This window comes from Phyllostomus hastatus, unplaced genomic scaffold (assembly GCF_019186645.2).
Source record: "Phyllostomus hastatus isolate PE091 unplaced genomic scaffold, TTU_PhHast_1.1 phas_contig_1162, whole genome shotgun sequence".
NCBI lineage: Eukaryota > Metazoa > Chordata > Mammalia > Chiroptera > Phyllostomidae > Phyllostomus > Phyllostomus hastatus.
Genome location: NW_025333537.1, coordinates 13,284,906 through 13,300,187, shown reverse-complemented (window position 1 = coordinate 13,300,187; position 15,282 = coordinate 13,284,906). Strand labels below are relative to the sequence as shown.

At 71.8% G+C, this 15,282-nt stretch overlaps 1 protein-coding gene across 2 annotated transcripts in view; it reads right to left on the bottom strand.

Moving 5' to 3' along the window:
- Nucleotides 1-912: 912 nt before the first annotated feature.
- LOC123820726 (splicing factor SWAP) overlaps nt 913-15,282 on the bottom strand; it is a 30,645-nt gene continuing 16,275 nt past the window's right edge. For both annotated transcript variants that reach the window (XM_045841662.1, XM_045841665.1), the window contains 8 exons: nt 14,533-14,704; nt 14,036-14,272; nt 13,315-13,505; nt 9,895-10,160; nt 6,914-7,039; nt 1,941-2,105; nt 1,430-1,502; nt 913-1,174 (listed from right to left, as the gene is read on the bottom strand). In XM_045841662.1, coding sequence (XP_045697618.1) covers nt 1,109-1,174; nt 1,430-1,502; nt 1,941-2,105; nt 6,914-7,039; nt 9,895-10,160; nt 13,315-13,505; nt 14,036-14,272; nt 14,533-14,704 — 1,296 coding nt within the window. In that variant the 3' untranslated portion in view covers nt 913-1,108. The remainder of the gene's footprint in view (nt 1,175-1,429; nt 1,503-1,940; nt 2,106-6,913; nt 7,040-9,894; nt 10,161-13,314; nt 13,506-14,035; nt 14,273-14,532; nt 14,705-15,282) is intronic.

Below are 15,282 nucleotides of genomic sequence, written 5' to 3'. Positions count from 1 at the left end.
GCGTCCACCGGGCGCCCAGCGCCCAGGGAGAGAGCACCTGCGGTGACCGCCACCTCTCCCACGCGTCTAGCCCTGCAAGACCGAGGAGCCACGAGAAAAAACGGCGTTTCTGGGCCTGAGAGAAACTGTCGGCGAAGGCAGCACAGCGACCGGCTGGGAGAGAGGTGCTGCAGAAGGGAGAACTCGGGGCTCGCGGGGAGCTCCGGGCGCAGAGGGCAAGCCCGTCTCGTGGGCGGGAGCCCTCTCCGGGGAGCGCTGCATCGGAATGGGCGGAGGGGGGTACCTGGGCTGGGGCACCTGTGACGTGAACGCGGACGGCCGTGAGGGGCGAGGCAGGCACCCGGCGCCGACACGGCACCGGGTCCGAGGCGCACACGGGAGACGCGCCCAGGCACAGGGGACACGGCCGTGGGGACAGGCGTGTGGGTGTGCGGCACACGCACCCGAGGGACGCCTGGCGGCCGCCCCTGCTCCACCCCGCAGCCCTGGGCAGGGCCCCGACGCCCACGCCCGCCCCAGGGGTGGGGCTGTGTCTCCCCGGGGACCTCCAGTGGCAGGGGCTCCAGGGAGAGCAGACGCCCCGCTCTGGGTTCTGGGGGGAGTGACGCCGTGCTGACCGGCCCTGCGGCCTCTGGTGCCGGACGTGCCGCAGCGGGGGGCGAACTGTCCCCGCTGGCTGGGTGCCGGGGGGCCCGCAGGACAGAGCCCCCCTTTGCAGGCCAGTGGGCGGTTCGCCCGAGGCGGACTCGGACGACCTCCTGAATGGCAAGGGACGCAGTCCACGCCAGCGGCCTGGTCCCGGGGGGCACCCACCTGGGGGCCCCGAGTGTCTGCGCGTGGGCGTCCGGGACGGGCCACAGGGCGCACACAGTCGGGAGTGAGACCAGGAAGAAGCCAGCCCCAGCCGCCGTCTAGAAAAGCTGTTTTCCTCCCGTTTTATTTGATAATACGTTTTCACAGAAACATGATATTATTTACAAATATACAGGTAAGAGACTGCTGGTCAAAATCTTCAACTGAAAATGTCATCGAAAATGAATGTACAAAAGCCGCCGCGGCCACGGACGCCCGGGGGTCTGGCTGGCCCCGCGAGGCCCACGGCCGCGTCTCAGGAGGCGCTGGTCTGCATGTTTTTGGAGGCGGCGAGCATCGCCCTGACTTTGGCCATGAGGTCCTGGTGGGGGGGAGACGGGGGGCACGTCCGTGAGCTCCATGGTGGCACAGGAGGCAGACGGCCGCGCCGCGAGGCGACCCGTGACAGTGCCGGTGGCAGAGGCCGGTGGGGGGGGGGCTGGGTTCCCGACCCTCCCAGGGCTGGGCCCGTGAGTGGCAACCCCGGGGTCACACGGCCACCCTGGGGGACAAGGTGAGGACACGGCAGGACCCTTTACGGGGGTGGGGGGAAGGAGACACGGACGCCGCGCCTCACCTGAGTGATTTTGCTCTGCACAGAAGACACAATCGCCGAAGAGATCTGACCTTCTTTTTCCTGAGAGACGCCCCTAGAGCGGACAGGGAGTTCAGAGGCTCACAAACACAGCACGTCGTGACCGAGAGCGAGCGACCCCGATGGCCCGGGGAGCCCGTCTACAGCCCCCCTGCGCTGGGGCACCCGCGTCGGAGCGCTGACCGGGCCAGTCAGGCAACCGCCGCACAGGCGTGGCCGTCACCGCCGCCTGTCCGGTCCGAAAGTGACGGCTGGGCCCTACCTTTCGCAGCCGGGAGGGAGCGGCGTGTGGGTGGGGACGGCTGGGTCCCGTCAGGGTGGGCCCAGCAGCACGCCTGCCCCCACCCAGACGCGCAGCGAGGACACGGGGGCGAGCGTCCCTGCCCGGCCTCTGGGCTCCGACCCCAGGAGAGTCCGGGGATGGACACCAGCCTGGGACTGGCTGCCCGAGGGGAGGTGGGTCGGGGGCCTGTCCCAGGCGGGGCCGGCTTACCTGGAGCGCTCCGGGCTGGAGCCCCGACTCTCCGCGGGGGAGATGCTGGCCGAGTGGGCCGAGTGCCGGCGCGGGGCCTGCTGGCCGGGGGACGCCGGCCGGGACTCGGCCTTGGACTTGGTCCGCGACCGCGAGCGCCGCTTCTTCTTCTTCTCGTGGGGGCTCCTGGAAGGACAGCGGCTCAGGACGGGGCCCGGGCGGCTCCAGGGCCCTGGGGTCTCCCACAGACCGCTGGCCGGCAGCACCCAGAGGGGAGCAAGGCCCGGGCAGCTCCCACCACCTGCCCAGCCCCCGCGCTGAGGGGCTGAGACCCCGCACCAACACGAGCAGGCGCTGCTCGCCGCCCCGCCCCCTGGGGCCCGCGTGGTCTGCCGCCGCCCACCCTGCTCGCGAGCCCCCGCACCCCCAGGAAGACCACGAAAGGTGACACCCCCACCCCCTGCCCCTGAGGAGCTGCCCCCCCGCCCACTCAGAAAACGTCATCACCGACTAACTGGTGTTTCTCAGTCTTGCTGTTCTCTCCCCAGGAGGCCACCCTCCAGGGTGACCCCCAGGTCCCCGAACCACCCGCTGCCCGAGTGCAGCCTGATGCGTGGGGGGGGGGGCCTGGGCCTCCCTGCAGAGCCTGCGTCTCCGAGCCCCGGCGTCTGGGCCGCCCCCCCTGGCTCCTGCAGGCAGGGCTCTGCGTGGGCCTTTCCCCAGGACAGGGCCATTGCCCCGGGGGGACCCAGCCCTGCCCACGTCCCAGCCCTGCGGCGCCCTGTGGTCTGGAGCATGGGCTGCGGGCAGAGCGCTGCCCTCACTGCCCCTCCCCGTCCCCCGGTCCTCGGGGTAACGCCCCGTCCCGTGTGCACGTCCACGGGCCACCCTCCGCCAGGGACAGCCCTGAGGTGCTAGCAGGGCCCGCACCCCGGCCCAGGCCCCCGACACCAGCACAGCCAGGCAGGGGCGGGCAGCGCGGCCCAGCGGAGAGGGGCCGGCCGGGGTGGTGGCAGCCCTGGGAAGCGGCGTCCCCGAGGAGTGGAGGCCGGGGGTGGGGGCAGGGGGCCAGGCCTCAGGCCGGGAAGAAAACGGCGAGACCGCCCCTGACGTGGACACACAGGGGTGCAGACCTCTGACCAGGCCCCGAGCCCCAGGCTGTGCGCGGGTCTGGGTGCGCGTCCCCCGAGAGGCGGCCTCGAGGGAGAGGGCACGCGGGTCTCGGAGGTGCGTGACTCAGTCCACAACAGTCTGGGCCCCAAGCCCCACAGCTCCTGTGGCTGGGGGCGGGGCGGGGGGGGGCGGTAGGGCAAGGCAGCTGAGTGCCCTGGGCCGGCCGGCCCCCGCGTTCAGTGGTGCTGCACCTCGGCCTCCTGGGCGGGGCCCACCCCCTGGGGTGCCTTTCCGGTCTCCCCCTGCCGTCCTCGCCGTGAGCCCCCCTCAGAGCACACGCCGGCCCGTCTCCGACTCAGAGGGCTCGCGCCCCTGCGAGCGCAGGCTCTCCGACAGGCCCCGCGTCAGACGGAGGGCGTTCCTGTCCAGCCCCCGACGCCAGGAGCTGCCCCTCGCGCTTGTCAGCGAATCGGGCCGCGCTCTCTGCACCCACGGAGACGCGGCCGGGTCTCCCCACGCACTCTGGGGGCGCAGCGAGGCGTGACGGGCGGTCCCCGAGAGCGGACGAGCCTCGCAGCCCGAGACAGACCCCCCCCCCCCCCACGCTGCCGCCCTGAGCCTGGCTGGCGTTTCCCTGTGAGTCTGCGTCTGTGTTCTGGAGGGTGCCGGTCTGTGCGCACCCCCACCCCTGCCCCTCACACCGACGGCCTCGCGGGCGCGCGGGGAACCGCCCTCGCCTCCCACTGTCTTCCCGGAGTGCCACGGCCGGCGCTCCCTCCGGCCCGAGCGTCTGCTGGACCCACTGACGAGGGCCAGCGGGCCTGGGTGCCAGGGAGGGGGTGGAGACGGGAGGAGCCCTGCCCCCTCTGCCGGACCGCCCTCTGCCGGACGGCGCTGCCCAGGTCTCCGTCTCTGCTGCTGTCCGTCCGCAGTTCTCACGGCAGTCTGTCCGCTCCCCCGAGCCGTCCCGTCAGCCGGAAGGACGTTTACGCCCTCGTATCGACGTCTGCTGGCGTCCCACCTTCGTCTGTGTCACTTGCCGGCTTCTGCTGGCCGCGTTTGATTTGCTCTGCGTCCTCCGGCTTCTCGGGAGGGTGGGCCGTTGCTTGCAGCCACCCCCCCATGACACGGGCATTCCAACTGCCGGCTTCCTCGTGTGTGCAGCGCCCCCTCCGAGGGGGGCCACGCTTTCATCCCCGTTAACTTCAAAACACTCTACTTTCTCTCGGGATTTCTTCTCGGACCTACAAGTAACTAAAGTGTCCGTCCCCAAGTATCTGGGAACTGTCCGGGCGTCCATCCCAAGCATTTCTCCCCTCACCACGGGGTCGGGCCCGTGCACCCAGACGCGGGGCCTCTCGCCTGGGCTGCGGTGCATGGCTGGTGGACGTGCCGGGCACCCTCTCGGCACCTGCCCGTCCGCTTCGGCCCGAGCCCCTGTCTGCAGGCACAGGAGGAACCGCCCCTCGGTCACCGGGAGGCGCCAGCGCAGGCACTCGGCGGCCACACCGCCCTGTGGCCGGTTTGCTCCGGGCGCAGTCGGCAGTCCCTGCCTTGGACCGGCGTCCCCAGGAGCCTGGCGTGGCGACGTGCAGGGCGGGCGCCCGCTCCGCCGGCTGCTCCTCCACTCCTTCTCTGCGCCGCTCCTGCCTCCTCCGGACCGAGCACCGGCGGGGTTCCCGTCTCCGCCCTCGGCCATGCTGCGGCCACTGCTGCTCAGCGGCTGCTCCGGGGAGTCACGGTGCACCCCCTCCGGCGACCGCCGTGTGCCGGGAGCGCCTGGCCCCCCACGGCAGCGTGAACGCTGCCGCCTGCTGCCCTATCTCCGCCCGCCCGCCACGAGGGGCCTGCGGTGGGGCAGCCGTACGACGGGCCCGTCTGAGGGGCCTCACTCGTGAGAGACGCCCCCACGCCCAGACCTGATTCCCTCACGCTCGGCAATGGCCGGTCCTGGGCTGGGGCTGGGCCCGCTGCGCCTGGGCCTCCCGCTGGGCCCAGAGCAACCAGGTGGGCCGGCCCGAGATGGCGTCACCTACAAACACAGCGACAGCAGCGACGGATTCCTGCACGACCAACAGAACCCGCCCCCGAGGCCGGAGCCAGCACTGGTGCTCGAACAAAGGAGGGTCCTCTCGGGAGAAGGGAGGACGGTGGCAGGAGAGCCATGGGGACACGCACCCCCACGAGCAGCAGCTGCTGGCACAGCACATGCGTGGCGCGCTCCCCCCACCCCGTTGCCTCCCCCGTTCAGAGGGGGAGGCGCAGCCTGGACTGAGCGAGGGGACAGGCGGACACTGTGCTTCCTGGGCGACCGACCCGGGGGGAGTCACGCACCACCCGGCCCTCCTCTCGCCGAGACAGTCGACGGGGACCCAGCCTGGAGGACACAGGACAAACCCAGACCGCGGGGCCCCGAGCGCGGCGGCCTGGACCTGCGGGGGCACCAGCGCACAGGCGCGGGAGGAAGGGGGCGGGGGAGAGCAGGCCAGCGCACCCAGGTGCTCGCTGCACCATTTGTAAATACGGAGTTCCAGACGCGCCAGGAAGTCACGGAGGTTTCACAGTGAGAGGCCGGCGAGAGTGGCTCTCCAGGATCAGCTTGCAGAGATCACCCTCGAGGCTGGCAGGAGGCACAGCCCCCGGGCTGGGTGACCCCGACCCCGACTGGGCAGGTGAGCCCCCACCGGCTGCCACCTCCGCCGGGAGCCACGCCAGGCGAGCAGGGGTCCGGGGGGTCCGGGGGGGTCTGGCTGCTGACGGGACGTCTTCTGGCCTCACAGACGACCGTGGTTTGGGACCGGGAGCACCAGACACGCCGGTGCCCGCGGCAGGCAGCACGGCCCGCCTGGCCCTCCACGGCTGCAGAGCGCGGGGTCCCGAGGACGCCCGACGACAGCCCCACCCCCTCAGTAGCTCCTTCAGCTTGGGGGGGAAGGGCTGTTCTGCTACGAGACGCCTTTGGCTACCAGGCGGTAATTTCGGACCAGGCCCTCTACACAGACCCAAGAACACGATGAACTTCTGTGTTCAGCCACGACCTGATCTGGGAACGAGACTGAAAGTGGACTTAAAAACGACGACGCTTCACCCGTCAGCGGGACCCCCGGAACCAGCCGGGCGTCGGGAGCGCCCTCCGTGGACGTGGCCTCCAGGACGGCTCCCGTGAGGGCGAGGGGGGGGCCCGCGACCGACAGTCACCCTGGAAACTGGGGACCTGCCCTCCGGAAGGTTCTGGAACCGAGTGTCCTGGCTCACAGCCCGCAGCACGGTTCCTGGAGCCCTTGGCTGCGCAGGAGACGCCGAGACCCGGCCCACCGGCGCCCGCCGCCCACCCCTCGGCCCGGGTCCCGAGGGCCCGGAGAGGCCCCGGTGTCCTGTCGAGTCAGCGGCGGTGCCCGGGCCCCCCCTGCGCACGGCCGGCCCTCGGTGCCGCGGAGTCCAGCTCCCAGGCCCCTGGCGAGACGGCGGCCCTGCCTGCCGGGGTCGGGGGCCCGGACCGGGCACAGCGGCTGAGGCTTCCCCTCAACAGGCGAGGGAGCTGGCCGCTCGCGCTCTCCTCCACGGGGACAGGTCTCCCCTGGGGGTCAGGGCCCGGTCGGTCCCTGCTGGGGTCTCCTTTGAGGCTCCAACCCCCGACATTCCTCACCACTGTCCCTCCCGGCCCGCAGGTGAGGGCAGGCGGTGAGGTCCTGAGGGGCAGCTGGACTTGGGGACGGATGTGGGGGCCCCGGCCCTGGCTCCGTGTCCCGCAGCGGAGAAGAGCCGCTCAGGGACCTGGCGTGCACCCCAGCTCCGGCTCCCCGGGGACCCTCAGCCAGTGCGGGAAGCGGGGGCCCACGCCCAGCCCCCGACGGACAGCGCTGGAGGGCGCCGACGCCTACCTGGACCGGGTGCGCTTCCTGCTGGCGCCGGGGCTGTTGCTCACCCGGTAGGCGGTGGGGACGCTTCTTTCCTCCCTGCGCCTCTCGGGAGAGTGGGCTCTTCGCCGGGGGGACCGGGACCGGGACCTGGGCGGGGGACACGGTGGCTGAATCCAGCTGGCTGGCAGGGTGGCCACCTATGGGGGGGCAGCAAGGGGCCCCCAGGCTGGTGTGGGGGCGGCGCGCCCGTCTGTCCTCCCGGGCACTCGCGGCCGTGTGGCAGAGCCCCCGCTGCCCCGTCCTGCCTCTGCCCAGACCCCACGAGCCTCTGCTCACGGCCACTCTGGCCGAGTCAGGGAAGCGGGGTGGGGGCGGGCACAGTGAGTCCACACAAGACAGTGGAATGTGACGAGGCGGAGGGGGCCTCTGCGCCCGAGCAGCCCAGCGCCAGCCGCTCGCCCCTGCCCGCGCAGACCCGCACCCCCCGGGGGCTCAGGCTGCACAACCCAAGCTGACAGCGTTTCTCAGGCGCAGAGCCCTGCGTTGATGTGTCACCCTTCCGTCCACGGGCCTGGGGAAGACTTGCAGCCCCCACAGTGGGGTGCTGCCCACGCGGCCGCCAGGCCCACGCGGCCGCCCGCACCGCCACCCCCTCCGGGGACCCTCCCTGGGGGCCGAGGTCCTTCGAGGAGGGTCCTTTAGTGGTGGGTTCAGGATCCTCAGTTTTGTTCATTCTGCGAAATTACTGTTTTGGAGAGACCTGCAATGAGCAGAAATCTGAGAAAAAACCTAGTTTCTTTTTGTTCTGTTTCCATGACGACCCACTAAAAAACAATAAAGAAGAGCAGTTTGATCTTGCCATTTAGAAGAGCCTACCTCGCATTCTAATTACAATGGGCCCTGACACAGCACACCACTGTTTGCCGCTCTGAGGTCGTTCCTGAGGAAGCCCCGGCCCGGCCCCTCCGGACGACCCGACCGCCCAGCGGGGCGAGGGCGAGGGCGCGGCCGCGTCAGCTGCGGAGCGGTTTCGGCCTCTCCCCGGGATTCACGTAACAGGACGTGTTCCCAGGGTTCCCTCGGAAGGGCACCCGGAGTCCAGCTGCTCGAGGGCACGGCCGCCGGTCCCTGCCCTGCCCTGCGGCGGCAGCTGGGGCCGGCCGTGCTCAGTGTCCCTGGGAGGCGGGGGCTGTGACGCCCGTCGGCCAGCCCGACAGCCCCCGCGGCGCCCCCACACAGAGGCCCCGCGCGCTGACCAGCGCGACGACACCGCGCCGTCGCAGTGGCCGGGGGCTTCTCTGCGGTGAGGCGGCTGGCCCGGGCCAGGGCTTGTGCCGGTCCCGCAGGGGACGGTCCCCGCACCGCGGCGGCCGGCTGGTCCCCGTTCTCCGAGACCCCAGCCGCCCGCGTCAGCAGCCTTCAGGAGACAGCGGGCCCCTCGGGCTTCGGACGGCTGCCGGGCAGGGTCCACGGTCTAAGCCCAGCCACGGGAAGGCTCGGTGGCTGGGGCGCCGCCCGCAACCAGGAGGTCGAGGGTTCGACTCCCATCAGGGCTTGTACTCGGGTCGCAAGTCCGACCCTGTCAGCGCACAAGGGAGGCAGCTGTTGATTTTTCACACGTCGATGTTTCTCTCTCCGCCCCCCACCCCAGAGAAGGTCAATGAACGTATCCTTTAAAAATAAAAACAAAAACGGAAAGGAAGTGAAGTGGCTGTTGCCAGACTCCGAGTCATCCGGGAGAAGGCCCCCACGCGGTCCTGGGGCAGAAAGCCGCACCGGCGCTCACGCGGGCTCTCGGTGAGCGGGCAGCTCCACGGCTCTCGCCGCAGGCCCGGCCCCCAGCGGCCGCCTGGACACAGGGGAGAACGGGGACCCCACGGGGTGAGCACACCGCCTGGGCGCCCCGGCCAGAGGCCCTCTTACAGAGAAGCCGAAATCACCTGAATTGCAGCGGAGAACATTCAGGCATCGTGGAACTCAGGTGTTTTTCCTGAGAGGGACCAGCCCGAGGGCCCGGCACCGGCCGGCTCGAACCCCAGGAGGACCCTGCTCGGTCGCCGTCCAAGTCCCGAGGGCCCGCTGGGCTCTCAGAGAACGGGGCCGTCCCCCTGTGGGATGGGCACAAGCCCCGGTCCCTCCGGTGAGCGGCGGGACGGGGGGAGGGCGCGCCGGCCCCTTCGCTGGGTCGCCATGCGGTTCACCACAGGGAAGAGGAGCCGGGAGCCGCACGCCTCCCCCCGAGGCGCGCCCCCACGTTGCCCGCGCATGTCGGGGTGACTCCGCGGGCGGCAGGCGCGTCCCCACAGTGTCTCAACGCCCCCCCCCCGCCCCCGTGGGGGGAGAGCGCGGCCAGAGCCCCTGCGCCCAGGGCAGCTCGGGAGGGCCGTCCACTGGCAACCCGAGTGCTCCAGCCAGAAACCCGCTCTCCGAGCCTCGTGCAGGCCAGCCACCTCGAGCAGCAGCCGCAGCAGCAGCCACAGCCGCAAAACCGCTTTCCCGAGAAGGGCACTCTGTGACCCTCACAGGCTCTCGTGGGCAGACCTGCGGGGGCTGGACAGGCCAGGCCGGCTCCCGGACCGGGCGGCGTCGGGGCACATGGCGGCCCCCGGCGGCGGGGGGTCTGGAGGCGAGCTGCTGCCGGGAAAGAGGAGCCACCCCGTGGCCTCCCCGCTGCTCCCCATGAGCACAGTGGGCAGGGGGGCGGGACGTGGCCGCGGCAGAGCCCTCCGCTGCCCCGCGTCACACAGGCGGGGGGTGGGGGGGGTCCGCTCCTCACAGCCCCGGCCCCGGCCCCGGCCCCCCCCCTCAGCGTTCCGCACGCGCACTGCGGCGGCGCCCTCCAAGGCCAGCCAGAGCCTAAACAAACCACCTGGTTCTCAGACACCGGGCGGCAGCCCACGAGGTCCAGAGGTGAGCAAACACAGAAAATCATCCCGGGAGCTCCCCCCCCCCCAAGTCGGGCCGCAGGCCGCCCCGCCCCGGCAGACGGCCGGCACACCCACCGGGAGCGCCGGGCGGTCCGGTAGGCGCTGGGCAGGCAGTGCTTCGCCTTCGAGTGGGACCGGGACCGGGGCTTGGAGGAGGAGTGGCGCCGGGGGGAGCGCGAGCGCGTCCGGGACCGCTTCTTGTGCTTCTTCTTCTTCCTCTCCCTCTCCGCCTCCCTGGGGGGCTCTCTGCTCCTGCTGGAGGGCCCTTCGGGGGGCTTGGTGTCCGCGGCCGGCAGAGGCCGGCCCCCGCTCAGCAGCGGGCAGGCTGCAGGGCTGGCTTCCTGGGGACCGAAGCAGACGTCTGGGTGTCAATGGGGAAAAGGTGGCCCTTAACACCGCCCACTCCCGGGGCTCCGCCAGCGGGGCCCTCACGGGGGGCCGCGCCACTGCGCACGGCATGGAGGTGACCCGTGGCCCGAGCCCCCCGAGGGAGGACCCCCTCCCCACCCACTCCAGCTGCCGCGGCCGGACGGGGCGAGCTCCTCTGCGGCCTCCGCCCCCCCCGCCCCTCCCCGCCCCCCCGGAAAGGAGAGGAGGGCCCTCGAGCCCCGGCAGGCGGTCTCGGTGGGTGTCTGTCCGCCCTGGGGGCAGGTTTTAGGGACAGCCTGCAGGAAGCAGGCTCCCCTGGGCTGTGGACCGCCGCCCTGCCTGTGGCAGGGGTCAGAGGGCGCAGGCCCGCTCACCCCGCCTCAGAAGACCCGCCTTCCCCGCTGGGCGGCAGGTGGCGCAGCACCTCGGGGAGGGGCGGTCGCGTCCCGGCAGCAGGGACGGAGGCAGGAGGCGTCCCGTCCCGGGGAGGGGACCCAGGCCGGCTCCCAGAGTGTTCCAGAGAAGTGAAGGGAGCTTCTGAGCTTCTGAGAACGGACTCACGTACGAAAACCCTCGAAAGTGCGCCCCCCAGTAACACCGGGAGGTGGCCCCGTCGGCCCCTGATCGTCGTGACTGGGCGCCAGCACACGCCAGCAACGCCTGTTTCCTGCGGTGGGAGAGCGAGCGGCTCGGGAGCAGGCCGCCGAAAGTGCCGCTCAAACCTCGCTCGTGGGGCGGTGCCACACTCACTAGGATCCGGGCGACCACACATGGACGCGGCCTCTCGTGAGCCGCAGACGCACGGAAGGTGGTCCTCCCCGCTGTCCGGGAGGGGCCCACCGCTGCGACCTCAGGTGGGGTGGAGGGGCACCCCGCCTGGGGGACTGCGCCCTACCCTGCAGGCCGGCCCACGGGCGGGGCCCCTCTCCCCCCACAGGCCAGGCTCTGCCACGCCCGTGCCCCGGCCCTGCGGCTCTGCTGTCCTCACGTGCCCCCGCCGGCTCGTCGGGCCACCTCGGGGGGCAGGCGTCTGTCACCTCTCCGGACTACGGTGGCCCCTCAGGCCTCATCCAGGCCTAGGCCTCCACCAGTCCTTCTCCCCAAGGGAGGGGCCTGCGGACCACAGGCCGACCCGTCCCTGGGAAGCCCGGGCTGACCCCACCTCTCCCTGAGTCAGAGCGGTTCTGTGCCCGCAGCCATCAAAGTGGACGCGTTCATGGGCACTGCCAGCCGCACAGACGTGACTTCATGGTCACTGGGTGGGCAACAGGCTCGACAAACACACGCTACCACGGGTCTCACACCCGTTTTTTAAATCACTTCTTGAAAGAGTACTCGTTTACTTAGTTTTTCACAGAGAGAAAAAGGGAAGGAGAGAGGGAGAGAAACATCCACGTGGGGTTGCCTCTCACGCGCCCCCTACTGGGGACCTGGCCCACAACCCAGGCCTGTGCCCTGACTGGGAATGGAACCAGGGACCCTCTGGTTCCCAGTCTGGGGCTCAGCCCACCGAGACACACCAGCCGGGGCTGTTGGCGGGAGAAAACCCCCGTCGCCCACAACTGTCCTGAGGTCGCTGCTCTGTGCACGGTGACTCGAAGGGCGCGGCACCAGACCCCGACGGAGGGCGCGCACACGCCCCAGACACGGGCAGCTCCCCCGGGGCCGCGCACCCCCAGCCTCCTCGGCTCCAGGCTGAGCTCCGCCCCGCACGCCAGGGCCGGCGAGCCCGTGCCCGGCCACTCTGCAGAGGGCTCAGGGTGTCCTGCTGCCTTGGCAGCTGCTTCAGGCGGGAAGTGTTGTCGAGTCCGAACCCCATTCGCGACGACCGCCGACTTCATCCAAGGGCGTCCGTCTCTAAGCCATCGGAGTCGCCTGTCACCCTCTGGCAGCGCACCCCTCCCCTGCTGGGACCGTCTGAGGGCGACAGCCGCTCCCCCAGGCCCCCAGCAGGGTCAGCCCAGGGGCTCCCACGGGGAGTGCCCACGGCCACGCCGCCACTTCCCAGGCCCCACGCGGGCGCTCGAGGGCGAGAAAGGCAGAGGCGCCGCCCACACAGGCGCCAGGGAGAGCTGCCTGTCGTGCTTGCGGGGAGCTCAGGGCTGACGGCGGGGGACCCTGGCCGGGACCGAGTGCTCGTGGCCTCACAGTCACACTGGGAAACACAGGGGCCGCAGCGCAGCCGGGTGCAGCCTCTGCAGACGCCGGTGCCTTTCAAGCAAGCCCCCCCACCCAGAACCGCAGCAGCACCCTCCCCGGCTCCCGCCACGGCTGCGACGTGACCCTGCCGCTGCAGCCGTGAAGACGGGCGTGGTTTAGACTGTACCCCCGCCCCCCCGCCGGAAGCCCTTCTCTCCGCTGTGCCAGGGGTGTGAGCGGTCCCGGGGGCTGCTTGTCACCAGCCCAGAGCCGGCAGACGTCCGCAGGTGCCCTCCCTCGCGTCCACTGCTCCGGCGGCGTGGCGGCGACCCAGCCAGGAGGCGCCCCGGGCAGGCGCGGTGCCAGCCGTTCCCGGGGACGGCACAGCCACTCTGATTTCTGAGAGGCTCCGGGCGGGCGAGCCGACAGGGCCTTCCCCAGGGTGCTGAGCGCGCAAGCCCAGAAGGCTGCTCTCCACGGGAAACCAGCCGACCGACCGACCAACCGGGAGGCCAGGTGCAGCCCCGGTTGGGGCCGAGGGGGGGCCTGAGGCTCAGACGCCAGCACGGCCGCAGCGGGGAGCGTGCAGGGCAGGGGTGCAGGCGGGCGGCCTGCAGCCGTGTCCCAGTGTTCTGACAGGGCGGGCACGCCAACCCCACGGGAGGGGCTCAGTCCTGGCCTCGCGGCTCAGGAAGGGGCCGGAAGGAAGGGGCCCCTCTGACGAGCAGACCCTGCCCCTGTGCGAGACTCTGCCGTGACGGGGTGCTCAGTGGCAGGTGCTGTGCCGATGACAGAGCCCCCAGCCGGCGGCTCAGAGGCCGCGTCTCAAAAGGCGCGAGCGCCAGGCCCCCCAGCCCAGCCGCTCAGGGACAGCGACAGCAGCCACCAGGGGCGGGGCCCCGCGGAGGCTGGGGGGCCGCACGGCCAGCAGTCTGCGCTCCCGGCGAGGCCGAGCTCCCTCACAGACGATGCAGACCCCGGGCTCACCTCCGCGCTGAAGGGGCCCTCCTCGACCTTCCCGCCCTCGGCCTCCGGCAGGGGCTGCCTCAAGGTCTGCAGGAACAGGGCGGCCTTCCTCTTCCGCTCCGCTTGCAGCTGCTTCTCCTTGGACTCCTTGGACGCCTGGGCCAGCTTCTCCCTGGCGGCGGCGGCCAGCCGGTCCTCCAGCTTCTGCTTCGCTGGAGGGAAACAGCGCATGCACGGCGTTCAGGGCGGGCGTCCTCGGGGGGCCCCGGACCGCGGCGGCGATTGTGAAAGGCCCCCGGCCCACAGGTTCAGGGCGGGCGAGTGAACCCAGCAACAAGTTGAACCCTGAGAGAAGCCGCTCACGGCGCTCGCCAGCGGCTTTCCCACCTCCCACTGTCAGGCCCACGTCCGACGGTGGGCAGCCGCCACGGCGGGGACAGCGGGAGCCGGACGGCTCTGGGGACAGGCGCGCGCACAGCCCTAGTGGGTGGCAGACACTCTGGGACACCCCTCGGCCCCACACAGCGCAGAGCTGACACGGGTCACGAGCAGCTCAGCACGAGGTCCTGGCAGCCAGGCGCCTGCGGCCGAATGGCGGCCTTTACCAGGGGCGCCCGGCCTGCTGTGCGGGCGGCCACAGGAAGGGCAGCGGCCCCACTGCCAGGAAGAAAAACCCGCGCGCAGAGGCCCCGCCTCCGCGCCCGCACCGCCCGGCTGGTCTCAGGGGCCCAGCCGCACAGACCTTGCTTGGCTTCCAGCTCCTCCTGGGTGAGCGGGGCCCGCCTCTCCTCGACGCCTGCGCAGGGCGGGGCCGCCACCGGGTCGGCGCCGGCCGCCGCGCAGGCGCTCTCCTGGCCCTCGGCGCCTGGCGCGTCGCCGTCGTCGTCGCTGTCGTCGTCCAGCTTCACCCGGTGCCTCTCCAGTGGGAGGAGGTCGTTCTCCTTGGCCCTGATCGCGAAGCTGATCGGCGCGAACGAGGCTGGGGGGGCAGGCGGGGCCGTGAGGCCCTTCGGCCACGGTGCCCCGAGAAGCAGCCCTGACCAGAGCCCACGCTGGTGGCGGGGCGTGCGCCCACCATGCCGTCAGGTGGCCTGGGGCCAGGTGTCCACCGGCGGCCCAGCGCCCGTGTCAGCACAGCCTCCGGTGGGGGTGCGTCGCGCCGGCTGCAGCGGGCACCTCCCCCCCCCCCGGGCCCCTTCCTGCCAGCACGGGGCACACCCGGAGGCCGGCCCGGCATACCTTTCACGAGCTTCCCGTCCGCAGCGGCTTTACTGGATGCGGCCTCCTTCTTCCCCGCCGCGCCGCCTCTGCCCCCCGCCTCGGCCGGGTCCTCGGCCGCCCCGTCCTCCCCCAGGTCGCTCGGCTTCTCGGGGGCCGGCTCCACCGGAGCCTCTTCCGACGCGGACGCAGCCTGTGGACGTGAACGTGACCAGACACCGCGCCTCAGGAGAGGACACCCGCCCCGGTCACACAGACCTGCCCCGGACACCTGCCCTCGCAGGCCGCCGCCCTCGCAGCAGCGAGGAACGCGCTGCCCACCCCCGTCTGGGGCTGTGGGGCGGCGGAGCGGGGATGGCTGTGGTCGGAGCTGCCCCTGGGGGCACGCACACCCCCTGGAGCTCCGCAGCGTCGTGGGGCCAGGCTGGCCACCCCTCCCCGGGGGACGAGGGCCTGGGGACCCTTGTGGAGTGAGAACGAGGCCCAGCGCCCATGGCCGGGTCAGGGTGCTTCCACCGCAGCCGCCAGGGGTGGACGTGAGGCCGTCCCCCCGAGGGCGAGGCCGGCTCCTGCTCTCTCTGCCCCTGCGGGCAGGCGGCCGTGCCAGGGCGTCTGCAGAGCAGGGGCAGCAGGAAGGGGGACCAGGGTGGGAAGAGGGGCTTCCCGTGGGCAGGCGAGAGCCACGTGCGGGGGAGTGTGGGGGGGGCTGTGGGCGTGCGAGCTGGCACGTCCCAGCTCTGCCACTGCGCAGGACAGGACCCAGCCTCCATT